This window comes from Sphaerodactylus townsendi, linkage group LG07, assembly GCF_021028975.2.
Source record: "Sphaerodactylus townsendi isolate TG3544 linkage group LG07, MPM_Stown_v2.3, whole genome shotgun sequence".
Lineage (NCBI taxonomy): Eukaryota > Metazoa > Chordata > Lepidosauria > Squamata > Sphaerodactylidae > Sphaerodactylus > Sphaerodactylus townsendi.
In genome coordinates this window covers 112,081,289-112,094,382 of record NC_059431.1, presented here as the reverse complement: position 1 = coordinate 112,094,382, position 13,094 = coordinate 112,081,289, and the positions used below count along the sequence as shown (strand labels likewise).

At 44.7% G+C, this 13,094-nt stretch overlaps 1 protein-coding gene across 1 annotated transcript in view; it reads right to left on the bottom strand.

The window, feature by feature from the left end:
• Positions 1-13,094, bottom strand: part of ECPAS (Ecm29 proteasome adaptor and scaffold) — a 117,756-nt gene that overhangs the window by 58,279 nt on the left and 46,383 nt on the right. The window contains 5 exon segments of the mRNA XM_048504627.1: positions 187-288; positions 1,930-2,102; positions 6,013-6,178; positions 7,604-7,738; positions 8,699-8,790. Of these exon segments, the coding sequence (XP_048360584.1) occupies positions 187-288; positions 1,930-2,102; positions 6,013-6,178; positions 7,604-7,738; positions 8,699-8,790 (668 nt within the window).

Sequence of the window (13,094 nt, the reverse complement as noted above, 5' to 3'; positions counted from 1 at the left end):
GACTATTCAGATGGCCTCACCTATTGACCTCGCAGTATATATACTCCACTTGCTTTCCTTTCCTACCATCAGATCCTCTGAAGATGCCAGCCACAGATGCAGGCGAGAAGTCAGGAGAGAATGCTGCTAGAACACAGCCAGACAGCCCAGAAACCACACAGCACCCCAGTAGTGTTAGATCTTTACCTCCACAGAATCCATTAGTCCTTGCAAGAGTATCTTCTGGTGAGGAAAGTCTCCGTCTCCCACTGGAAAGTAACCCAGTGTCTGTATAGCTCGTTCTTTCATCTGAAAGAGACAGAAGAGGTCATTTTCCCACCTCAACGTGGCAGACATTTTACATGCCTAGCTGTATAGACCAATACAAATACAACATTTCTGGTTTACCAGTATTTTATGTGCTTTGTCCACACCTCTTGGGTGTGAATTCCTCCCCTTCTCTCCATTTTCTGTGACAGCTATTGCACTGGTGTTATTGATAACCATGGTCAATCTGCAAACCTACTCTTAACGATTATTGCTAACTGTGGTTTAAAGCTAACCATGGTTAAACACTTGTACTGATACAATACTGTTTCATGGAGCACAACTCTTGTCCAGGCAGGAAACATTATATCTGCCCAGGGCAAAGACATCGTATTCATTATATTCATTCATGCTGAACATTATCACAATGCAAGATAATCATAAAACAATATTGATCTATATAGTCCTTTCACTATGCTAATGCCAGTTAAAAACACTGGTTAATGCTCCAAGGAGTTTACAGTCTACATTTCAACAATGGGGGCAGCAAAATAAGTGAAAAGAGTAGAAAAAATATGAATGTGTGCCCATACTAGGTTGGAATTCAAGCTAGGAAATGTGGGTTTTGAAGAAGGATTTGAAAGCGGGACGTGGATATCACTGTGAAGTCCAGCTGAGGTCATTATTGTGAAAAATCCCATTCAAACCCAGCCCCAAACAGATGCATTTAACCACCAGTATCAGTCAGACGGAATTTTCAAAAGCATTCAAGACTGAACTGTATTGGAAGAACAGAACAGATCACACAGACTGGAACTCTATACACTGGGTCCTATACGTGTAGGCCCTTGAGCAAACGGCTAGCAGGTACAGCTGCCAACTCCAAGGAGCAGCAGTGGCGTAGGAGGTTAAGAGCTCGTGTATCTAATCTGGAGGAACCGGGTTTGATTCCCAGCTCTGCCGCCTGAGCTTTGGAGGCTTATCTGGGGAATTCAGATTAGCCTGTACACTCCCACACAAGCCAGCTGGGTGACCTTGGGCTAGTCACAGCTTCTTGGAGCGCTCTCAGCCCCACCTACCTCACAGGGTGTTTGTTGTGAGGGGGGAAGGGCAAGGAGATTGTCAGCCCCTTTGAGTCTCCTGCAGGAGAGAAAGGGGGGATATAAATCCAAACTCAAAACTCCAAGCTGGGAAATTCCTAGAGATCTTGGGGTGTGAAACCTCAGCAGTGTATAATGCCACAGAGTCCATCTTCCAAAACAGCTGATTTCTCCAAGCAAACTGATCACTGCCATCTAATTCCTGACAATCTGCAGGCTCTACCTAAAGCTGGCATCCTTAGAATGGACCTGCCTACACTACAGGTCCACACTACACTACTCTACACATAGGGTCGGTCTACATTGCCAAAAATCAGAACCAATTCATTCAAAAGCTGCCTTATAAGCTGATGCAGATTTCTGAATATATTCACTGTAGATATATCACCAATAGCTACATTTTCGCAAAAAGGTGACAGTACAAAAAAAAAAAGAATTTAAACCTTTTTTCGGCAGTTTTATTCGCTTTAATTTTTGCCACGGGAAGGCTATTTATATCTGCTTCACATAGAAAAGAAACCCTTATTCTTTAAAGCACAAATGTAAAAAAATGACGAATTACAATGCCACCACGCAATCTCACCTTATTTGTTTCTTTACCAGAAGGAATCCTGGCTAGCAAGCTTTCCACCAGGTGGAGTTTTGTGAATCCAGTGCCTTCATTAGGGATGGGTAGAGGAGCATTCCTGCCGATTTCCCCCAGTGCTGTGCAAGCAGCTATTGCTAGAAGTGGCGAGGTGCTATCTAGAAAAGAACCTATGGAAAAAGCAAACAGGTTTCCCACTTTTAAAAAGCCAATATCACACATTTAAGAAGCCTCAAAGAACACTAACAGAATACTTCTAAGCAGAGTTATTCCTGTCTCAGCTCATTGATTTCAGTCAGCTTATACTGGAGTAACTTTGCATTGGACAGCAATGTAAGATTTCTCCAGTATTTATGATCAGGAATAAATCATACTATACAAGACTAAAAGCGAGATTACACAGGACTATGGTGATTACTCATCCTATAAGAACATAAGAAAGAGCCTGCTGGATCAGACCAGAGTCCATATAGTCCAGCACTCTGCTACTCGCAGTGGCCCACCAGGTGCCTTTGGGAGCTCACATGCAGGAGGTGAAAGCATTGGCCTTCTGCTGCTATTGCTCCTGAGCACCTGGTCTGCTAAGGCATTTGCAATCTGAGATCAAGGAGGATCAAGATTGGTAGCCAGAGATCGAATTCTCTGGCATAAATCTGTCCAAGCCCTTTTCAAAGCTATCCAGGTTAGTGGCCATCACCACCTCCTGTGGCAGCATATTCCAAACACCAATCACGTGTTGCGTGAAGAAATGTTTCCTTTTATTAGTCCTAATAAGAACATAATGGTGATGGAGTCTTATTCTGACTATGATCTTAGATCAGCAATGACTAACCTCTACACGCTCAGCACCCACTCACAGAATCATAGAGTTGGAAGGGCCATACAGGCCATCTAGTCCAACCCCCTGCTTAATGCAGGATCAGCCCAGGATATCTCAGACAAGTGTTTGTCCAGCCACTGCTTAAAGACTGCCAGTGAGGGGGAGCTCACCACCTCCCTGGCAGTCAATTCCACGGTTACACAACTCTTTAAAATTATTTTTTCCTATTATCAGGCTGGTTCCTTTCTGCCTGTAATTTAAACCCATAATTGCGACCCCTATCCTCCGCTACCAAGGGGAATAGTTCCCTGTCCTCTTCTAAATGACAACGCTTCAAAGACTTAAAGAGAGCAATCATGTCCCCCCACAATCTCCTTTATCTTCCAGAGACAAGATGGGGCAGGGGGTGGTATTTTGAAGCACAAACCAATTTCTCCACAAGTAAACAGGTTCCATAATAAATGTGGTGCCACCTAGCAGAAAGGTTTATGGAACTTGTGCCCACAGGTATACCTGGAACCCTGGCTTGGATCCCTCTGTGAGTCTCTCCTAAGGGGAGACACTTCCATCACCAGAAGAGTCTTTCCTCCTCCCTGGGTGCAGCCCAAAACGTTGCTTTTGAGGGACAGGGGAACCTCCAGAACAGTAGAAAAGATGGATGGGTGGTCCACAGCAAAGGGAAATTGGCAAAAATCGACCCTCTTCTCATAAATTTACTACAGGATCTAAGACGTTCTATACAACATCCCAATGAAGAGAGATGTAGCTGTCATGAGCAGACTACCTCTCAGAACTTCAAAACATTTTTCTTTATGATACTACAAAAACTCAGTTATCTCATCTTTGGTTAGCTGGGGGGGTCATGCCGGATCCTGGCCTACAGATGGAGGCACAGATCTCCTCTGTGGCACATAGTGCCTTTTATCAGCATCAGCTGGCCACAGTGATCCATGCTCTGACTGTATCCAGGTTAGGTTACTATAATGTGTTTTACACAAGGCTGTCTCAGAAAACAGGCCAGGAAATCCAGCTTGTCCAAACGCATCCAGGCTATTATCCAATATGATTCCCACTGAGGCCCACCTGGCGCCAACTCGGCTTTCCTTTAGATGCCCAGTCAAAACATCTCATCCCAGGGGTGAAAGATGTGTACTGGCTGCACATTGGTTTCCAGGCAGAATTCAAAGGGCTGATTCTTACCTTTAAACCCCTAAGTAGCTTGGGGCCAGGGCACTTAAAGGACAGCCTCTTCTCATATTGTTTGGCCCACCAGTTAAGATTTGTCAGAAGAGGAAGAGTTGGATTTATATCCCCACTTTCTCTCCTATAGGAGACTCAAAGGGGCTTACAAACTTTCCCTTCCCCCCTCATAACAAACACCCTGTGAGGTAGGTGGGCTGAGAGAGCTCACAAGAACTGTGACTAGCCTAAGGTCACCCAGCTGGTGTGTGTTGGACTGTACGGGCTAATCTGAATCCCTCAGATAAGCCTCCACAGCTCAGGCAGCAGAGCGGGGAATCAAACCTAGTTCCTCCAGATTAGAGTACACCTGCTCTTAACCACTACGCCACTGCTGCTCCAGGGCTTTTTCAGTAGTGGCACCTGGTTGAGGAATATGATTCCCACTGAGGCCCACCTGGCGCCAACTCGGCTTTCCTTTAGATGCCCAGTCAAAACATTTCCATTCACTCAGATTTTTAATTAAGGGGTTGATTTAAAAAAAACCCTCTATTTAAGTTTGTCACTAGTGTTTTATTCGCTGACAGACGATGCCCATGCTCTGTAAATGCCGTGGATACAATACAGCATATCCTCCTAGAATGTCAGCTACACTCTGCATTACGTAGTCACTATATAACCCCGATTATTAAAGCTAAAACAAATTTGCCTTCGGCTTATGTAGTGAAGTATTTACTTAGTGATGCATCTTCTGAGATAACCTTTAGGGTCGCTACATATCTAGCGGAAGTAATATCTCAAAGACGGTACTAAAATGTGTCCCTCGATGTATCAAATCATCTAAATTACATTGATTTAATGTCTGAGGCTCAAGTCATTGTAACAAACATGAGAAGTCGTTCAAATTGGTTTTAATTAACATATGGCTATCACAACAGGTCTCCAGAAAGTTTGTGCATAATTTATCCTAACTTAGTGTATTGGATTCCTCGTTGTATTGTTGTTTATGATACGAACATACTGTATGCAGAATTATTTATGCCTAATAAAGGTTTATTGTATTGTACTGTTTGTCACTGGTTTGCTTTTATGGTCTATGATTTTATGCTGAGCTGGGTTTTTTTGATGCTGAATTTTAATGAATACCTTTTAATGTCTCGTTTTGGTAAATTTTTATTTTTACTTTGTAAGCTGCTCTAGGCAGGAGAGGAATCATCATTTTTTTCTTTTCTTTTTTTTTCTTTGAAAATGCTTTGTAGGGTCACCAGGATCCAGACATTAATTAGCCTCTCTCGAAAAACAAGTACTGTTCTAACTGTATGTCTGGTTAGACAACAGCAATACATTCCTCTATTTTGGAACGTTTACCTGTTACATGTGTTTTCATGTCAACAAGCTAGAGAAATGCTGCATAAAGACACACACAAAGAACAGGAAAGTCTTGTTAAGAACTGAGTGCCAAAGCACCAAAGAACAGTTGTACCAATTCCCGATCAATGAGCTGGAAGAGAACACTATTATGATATGAGAATTGTGTGGTTGGCCTCCCAAGGGCAGGCAACAATGTGGACTAGGGTCAGTGGTGGGTTCCAAAAAATTTAGTAACAGGTTCCCATGGTGGTGGGATTCAAACTGTGGCGTAGCGCCAATGGAGTGTGGCGGGGCACGACGGGGGCGGGGCTGGGCATTCCAGGGGCGGGGCATTCCGGGGCGGAGCTGTGGCAAGGACGCAGCCTCTGCGCCGGTCCTTGGGCAGAAAACGAATGCACACAGGCGCAGGCTGCCACGCACGCCGGTGCACCTCCTGCTAGACTGCTTCAAGTTCTGCGTGCTACTGCTGAGAGGAGGGGCGTAACTAAGGCAAAAATCACGTGGCAAAATCACCAATTAGTAACCCCCTCTCGGCACACACAAATAATTAGTAACCTACTCTCGGGAACCTGTGAGAACCTGCTGGATCCCACCTCTGACTAGGGTGAAGGCAGTGGAAAAGGTCAGAAGAGAAACTTCATCCCAAGTACTGTGATGAAATCCATTAGAGGGCTCACAATACAAGCAAAGTAAAAATGGTGCAGACTGACCTATAGTCCCAGTGGTTGATTTGATCAGCTGATCTTGCTCTGGAACAACAATAGAGTCTGGCTGCTCAAGGTCATGAAGTTCTGCCATCCTGGCTTTCTTCTTTGACAAATACTGTCCTACTGTGAATCCTAGAGCCAACAAGGATCCGTGTTGCATTTCCAGATTCTACAGGGGAATTTAGTTCACATACTGATAAAACATCAACACTTAGAATGTTACGAGTAATTCCACAAGTAAATCATACACACGTTTGACAGGGGCCCTCCCAACAATTAAGTAACTGGCAAAATTTCGACCACCATCAACAGGGCTAACATTTCTAACTTCTCAGCAAAAAAGGATAAATATTACCTCATTTTGGTTGACAATCCTAAGTAAGCCTCAACAGAGACCAGGGGAGGGGGGGGGGGGATCTAAGGATAAATGAACTGTGAAACTAAAACTTGTTCTGTTTTATTGTTAGCGACTGTTGCTGATAAACAAAAAACTGAACTAAACGTTTGTTTAAAATACTTGATGAGTGTTTAAATAAATGTTAGCAAGAAATGCACAGTAGTGCCTTGAGAGCTAATAATTTCAGACCCATGGTTCCAAAAGAAGTGCTTTCTGCTAATGGAATTTGGAAGGAGTCCCTCAATTGCCAATGTCTCTCTGGAGGGGAGGGCAGAAGGGACTTCTGGCTGCCGACTCAGCCGGTGGGGGGGCGGAGCCAGGCAGGGGCAAATCCTCCGTCTCCAGGCGGGGGCCAGCAGAGCCCTGACTTCAGGCGGGGGTGGAACTGAGGGGGGGCAGGCCTTGGGAAGGTGTGACCATGCCCCCAGAGGTGGGGTGGGGTGGGGGTGTGGTCTCGCCCCCAAGTTCACAACCTGCCCCAAAAAACATTTATACCTACGTCACTGAATGAATCCCCTTTCAGTTGCAGAACTGTGTACCATACCCCACATAGTTCCCAAAGGTCCCCAAGTCTCAGCTATTCCAAGGATCAAGAAAAGAGGAAGCATGTCTATAATGCCCTGTTGAATGGACAGACTTCTGTATCTTTGAACTGAAAGCATATGACTAATCCCTTTTGTCGAGCAAACTACAATAACAGCCACCACTGCATCCATCAGCAGCGAATTCCACAATTGACTTACTCATTGTATTGTCGAAGGCTTTCACGGCCAGAATCACTTGGGTGCTGTGTGGTTTCCGGGCTGTATGGTCGTGTTCTAGCAGCATTCTCTCCTGACGTTTCGCCTGCATCTGTGGCTGGCATCTTCAGAGGATCAGATCAGATCCTCTGAAGATGCCAGCCACAGATGCAGGCGAAACGTCAGGAGAGAATGCTGCTAGAACACGGCCATACAGCCCGGAAACCACACAGCACCCAACCGAATTACTCATTGACTAAAGAAGTGCTTCCTTTTGCATGAACTGGATTTGTTTACTGGTAATAATGGAGATGAAATTCTTTATAGTCACTTTCTCTACCACCCGTATGTAATTTTATAAAACTCTTTTCATGTCTCCTCCCCTTAACCGTCTTTTCCCAACGTATTTCGTTACTTTTAATAAAAATAACAAACAAGCAAAGGTAAGTAATGTTACATGATTGTCCTTAGCTGTTTTGATCAGCTGTTGAACCGATGTCTTAAATTCGTTCTCCGATACTGTTGTCAAAACCACTGAATAAAGCAGAGCAGCTAGCTCCCGCATTTCTTCTTTATTCGTATTCATAAGACTCTGAAATGGTTCCGTAGAGAGGAGGGAAGATGTTAAGTATGCATCACTGCCAACCCGCATTTGGTTAATAAATAGACACATTCAACCATCCAACAGTCCTTCTTGAGACAGGAATAGATCACACCTTCCCCAAAGTTACAACTGCAGGAGAAGGAGGAAAAAATATGGTAATGAAGAATTCTATACAGTCATAATTCCTGCAGCCCCGTCTGCTATATCCGTGACATAGGCTCCACCAACATGCAATGCAATGCAAAGCCTTTATTGGCATACAAAAAAAATATTACAAAATCACAGCCTAAACTATATAATCATGTATAAAATCAATCAGACTCTCACTGATGTTCAACGGTTGCATATCCGTATTTCATTCCGAAGCCTTCGTTACATCAAAGAGAAATTTAGCTACCATTTCACAGAAAGCTTCATCTGATCCACCGACATAATCGTGTGCCACACAAGCAGAATGGCGGCTAACACAGCATTGATAACAAAAATATTCAGTGTAGACCCAAGTCCTGAAAAGGACAATGGGAACCAGCCACAAGATGCCCCCCAACCCGGGGGAGAATCTAATATTTCAGTTGCTCTACTGCTGAAACCATTTAATCGAAAAAGTCGTACAGAGAAACATGTTCTGACGCACAGATCTTCTTCACTGGATCGTAGCAATTCTATTCAATTTCAACCATTTTCTTTGAACCATTTCAATTTTCTTCGAACCGTTTTTATTCTCAAACATAAACTCTCTGGCCCCTTCCGCACACGCAAAATAATGCATTTTCAAACCACTTTCACAACTGTTTGCAAGTTTGCGATTCCGCACAGCTTCAAAGAGCACTGAAAGCAGTTTGAAAGTGCATTACTCTGCATGTGCGGAATGAGCCTCTGTCTTGTGTGAGCAAAATGCAGTATTGACCGAGATAAAGCCACGCATCTTTTATAACTGTTTTAATTTACCTTTATCCAATCCATTTTGTCTACAAATCTTGCTGCTAGTTTCTCAGGATAGACTGAGACAACCTCCAGGAGACAGTACATTACGGGCAAGCCTACATTTAAAAAAAGGGGGGGAAAAGAACAGATAGTATCAACTTGGGCACTCACTCACATAGATATCCGCTAATTAAAACAGTTTTGCTTTGAATATCTGATCTCATGTATTGCCTAAAATGCAAACATGCCAGCAACATTCCAAACACAATGCAAACGATTACGTAAGGTTCCTTTTTTAAAGTTAAGGCTGAGCAAGTCGAGCCGTACGGGAAAAATAAAAAGCTGGTTTGGAGCTCCAAACCTGCATCGGAACAATTTGTCATCACAACTTAATCTGAAACAACTGAGGCTAGAAACTTACTTCTAAAAAACCTGAAATCTAGGATTCTCAGGATACTGGAGAGAAGTCTTTAAGAACATAGGAGCCTCAGAATCCCCCAAGCAGCCCAACTAGGTGACACCGTGACTCACAGAAAGATCAGTCACAACATCCCACATGCACAACATTTCACAAAGTGGCACTCATGACATCCGGATGCTCTAAAAAGATTTGCACATGATTGGGAAGACGTGTCCAGCAGGACCGTCTTTAAAAAGACACATTCTCAATACCAAGGACACTTTGCATGCGCTGACAAGTCGTTTATGCTACGGCTCAATGCTTTAGACACCTTGAAGTAAGAAACAAGCAGATGAAACCAAGCCAAATTCTTCTATTTGTGACATATATCTCACTCAGTCAAGACAAGGGCGGGGGGGAACGCAGTCCGCAGGCAAAACTGGATTGCCAGCTTCTGGAGCCCAGAAAATATTGTCATCTCAAGATCAAAATTAATTTGACCTTGTGATCAAGAAGAAGAAGAAGAAGAGCTTGGATTTATATCCCCCCTTTCTCTCCTGCAGGAGACTCAAAGGGGCTGACAATCTCCTTGCCCTTCCCCCCTCACAACAAACACCCTGTGAGGTAGGTGGGGCTGAGAGAGCTCCGAGAAGCTGTGACTAGCCCAAGGTCACCCAGCTGGCGTGTGTGGGAGTGTACAGGCTAATCTGAATTCCCCAGATAAGCCTCCACAGCTCAGGCGGCAGAGCTGGGAATCAAACTTATGTAACTGTTGTCATAAGCAATTACTTATAACCAGGCTATGCCAAAATTAGATTATCACCCAAAAAATTGTAACTTGTAATTGGGGGAAATGACAATTGGATTTCCTTTTCCTCCCCTGAAGACAGACACAAAAATAACTCCAAAGTTACAAGGCAGGAGAAATCACACCATCTGGGACTCACCCACACAGAACCCAAAAGCAGGAAAGATGGAAGAATGACTGGCGCAGCTGCCAAAATCCCGCGATACTGGAAGTGATGCCACTTCCGGTGTCGCTGTGGTGAAAGGAAGTGATGTAAGAGGGGATGGGAAAATCTTAAGAGGGCTGGAGGAAATGGAAGACAATGGAAGTGCAAAGTACCACTGCATGTAGAGGAAGAAGAGTTTGGATTTACACCCCGCTTTAACCTTAAGGAGTCTCAAAAGCGGCTTATAAACTCTTTCCTTTCCTATCCTCATAACAGACACCTTGTGGAGTAGATGGGGCTGAGAGAGTTTTGAGAGAGAACTGTGTAGTCAACCCCGCAGGGTCGTCGCTAAGGAATAGGCGAGACGCGGAGGAGGTTTCATCTGGCGGGAGAGCCGTCAGCAACAGGAAGCCTTGAGGATTTCGTGATCCTGACAACTCTGCCCTGTGCTGGTCTCTGGCACCTTTATTAGGGAACCATTGTGTGCAGGAGGTGGGTAGGGAGATGAGCTGGAGACCGGAGACCTGGAGATCATCATGTGATGCATGATCTCACCTGGCTGAAAGCACGATCAGGAGAGGAGCGTAAGCTGCCTGAGCCTAATCCTCACCTGGGGGCAAGACCATTGTCCCTGCGCCCGGTGGCTGAGCCAGACAGTTCATGACCCGTGACTCATAGGGGGATGAGGAGTGGGGGTGCGGTGCGACCAGGAGGCCGTAGGTCCGTTGGTGTTCCAACGTTCTACCACGGTGCTGCTGGGTCAGCAGTGCATTACTACAAACTGTGACTAGCCCAAGGTCACCCAACAGGTTTCGTGTGTAGGAGCGGGGAAACAAATCCAGTTCACCAAATAAGACTCAGCTGCACAAGTGGAGGAATGGGGAATCAAACCCTGTTCTCCAGATAAGAGTCCACCACTCTTAACCACTACACTACAGTTAAGTCCTGAGTCTCCTGTGGTGAGGGAGAGAAGTTCTGACAATTTACAAAATAAAAAGAAAGCAGTGTTTGCAAATTGATTCCTGCAAAGGATCCTGCTTTCCTCCAGGAGGAACTTTCTCCTTCTAGTGTCCAGATTGCCCCACCTGGACCACCAAAGAACAACCAACCTCCAGTTTCCATTCTCTCCAGCCAGAACGTAACGGATTCTACAAAACCAGCCCACAGAAACAACCTGGGTTGCCGTCACGCCTTTCCACGGAGACATGTCTATTTTTTTTTAGTTACTTCCCACCAATCCGTAGCTACGCAGGCATGCACAAATGAACCCCCACAGCCATGCTGAGGTCCCACGATACGACCATCTGCACCTGTGTAGCTACGCAGATATAAGCTGCAAAATTATAAAAAAGGAAAAGGGAAGTGAATTAAGTCCCTCCTGCCCAGCCGTTTGCTCGCAAGCGGCTGCAACCCGGGATTTTTAAAAAGATTCGCTTGTTTAGTGATTTTCAAAAAACACAGTTTGTGGGAAATAACACGGGGCAGACTTATTTGGGGGGTGGGATCTATTCAAAGTTCCCCCAAAAAATGTTTCCTTTAGTGTCCTGGGAAATCCTCACCAATAAGGCATAGAACCTCAAATTATGTGGTGACAGCCACTAGCTTAGATTATTATCATCATGTAGATTTTTTTCCTTGCTGTTCCCTGATCAAGGTTAGGCTCAGGGCGGCTAACAGTTTATACCACAAGTGTCAAACTCACCGCCCTCCAGATGTTATGGACTACAGTTCCCATCGTCCCCTGCCAGCATCATGTAGTCCACAACATCTGGAGGGCCGCAAGTTTGACACCTATGGTTTATACAATCAGTAGTTCATACGCAATTTAAAATCACCACTGTTAAACAATTAAAATATTTCTTGGCATCCAAGTTCCATCCAGGTGATCAACCGAGGAAAAGGAACAGAAGGAAAGAATCAAACTTTAAAAAACACAATTACTAAAGTAGATAATATTAAATACCAAGGTAACAAAAAGGTTAAAAGCAGGGGTACGGAGGCTACCAAAGATGTAACTGTCACTGCCTTAGCCATAGGCACAAGATGTCTTTTTATAAAGGCATCTTTCACACAGGCCAATAAACACGAGTGTAGGACACTAAAGGAAACATTTTGTGGTGGGACTTTGTACAGATCCTGCCCCCCAAATAAGTCTGCCCCGTGTTATTTCCCACAAACTGGGTTTTTTGAAAATCACTAAACAAGCGAGTCTTTTTGAAAATCCCAGGTTGCAGCTGCTTTTCCTTTTTTATAATTTCGCAGCTTGTATCTGCGTAGCTACACAGGTGCAGATGAATTGCGTGATCGTGGGACCTCAGCATGGCTGTGGGGGTTCATTTGTGCATGCCTGCGTAGCTGCGGATTGGTGGGAAGTAACTTTAAAAAAAATAGACATGTCTCCGTGCAAAGGCGTGACGGCAACCCGGATTGTTTCTGTGGGCTCCAATCACTGTCTGCATGGTTGCATGTGAACGCAAAAACAGGAAAACGGGTTCCTCTATCACAGTGATGGCAAACCTTTTCGAGACAGAGTGCCCAAATTGCAACCCAAAACCCACTTATTTATCGCAAAGTGCCAACCCGGCAATTTAACCTGAACACTGAGGTTTTAGTTTAGAAAAAACGGTGGGCTTCGAGGCGTGCGCTACTCAGGAGTAGGCTTGGTGGTAGTTGGTGGCTTTGCTTTGAAGCAACCGTGCAACTCTTCCAATGGGTGAATTATGACCCTAGGAGGGTTTTCTCAGAAGCAAGCCCCATTGCCAGCAACCGAGCGTACTCCCAGGTAAAGGATCGTGCTTTAGTTCTTCGCATGAAAACCAGTGGGGTTTAACAGGCGCTTAACAGGCAGTGGTGGGATTCAAATAATTTAACAGCAGGTTCCGGTGGTGGGATTAAAGTAATTTAACAACTGGTTGTTTACAAGCACAATTTTAGCAACTGGTTCTACCGAAGTGGTGCGAACCTGCTGAATCCCACCGCTGGTAACAGGGTTACCTACTTCTTCCCCAAAACTGGGTGTTAGGTTTAATGCTAATAATCAAGCCCAGCAGGCCAGGCCAGCCTAGAT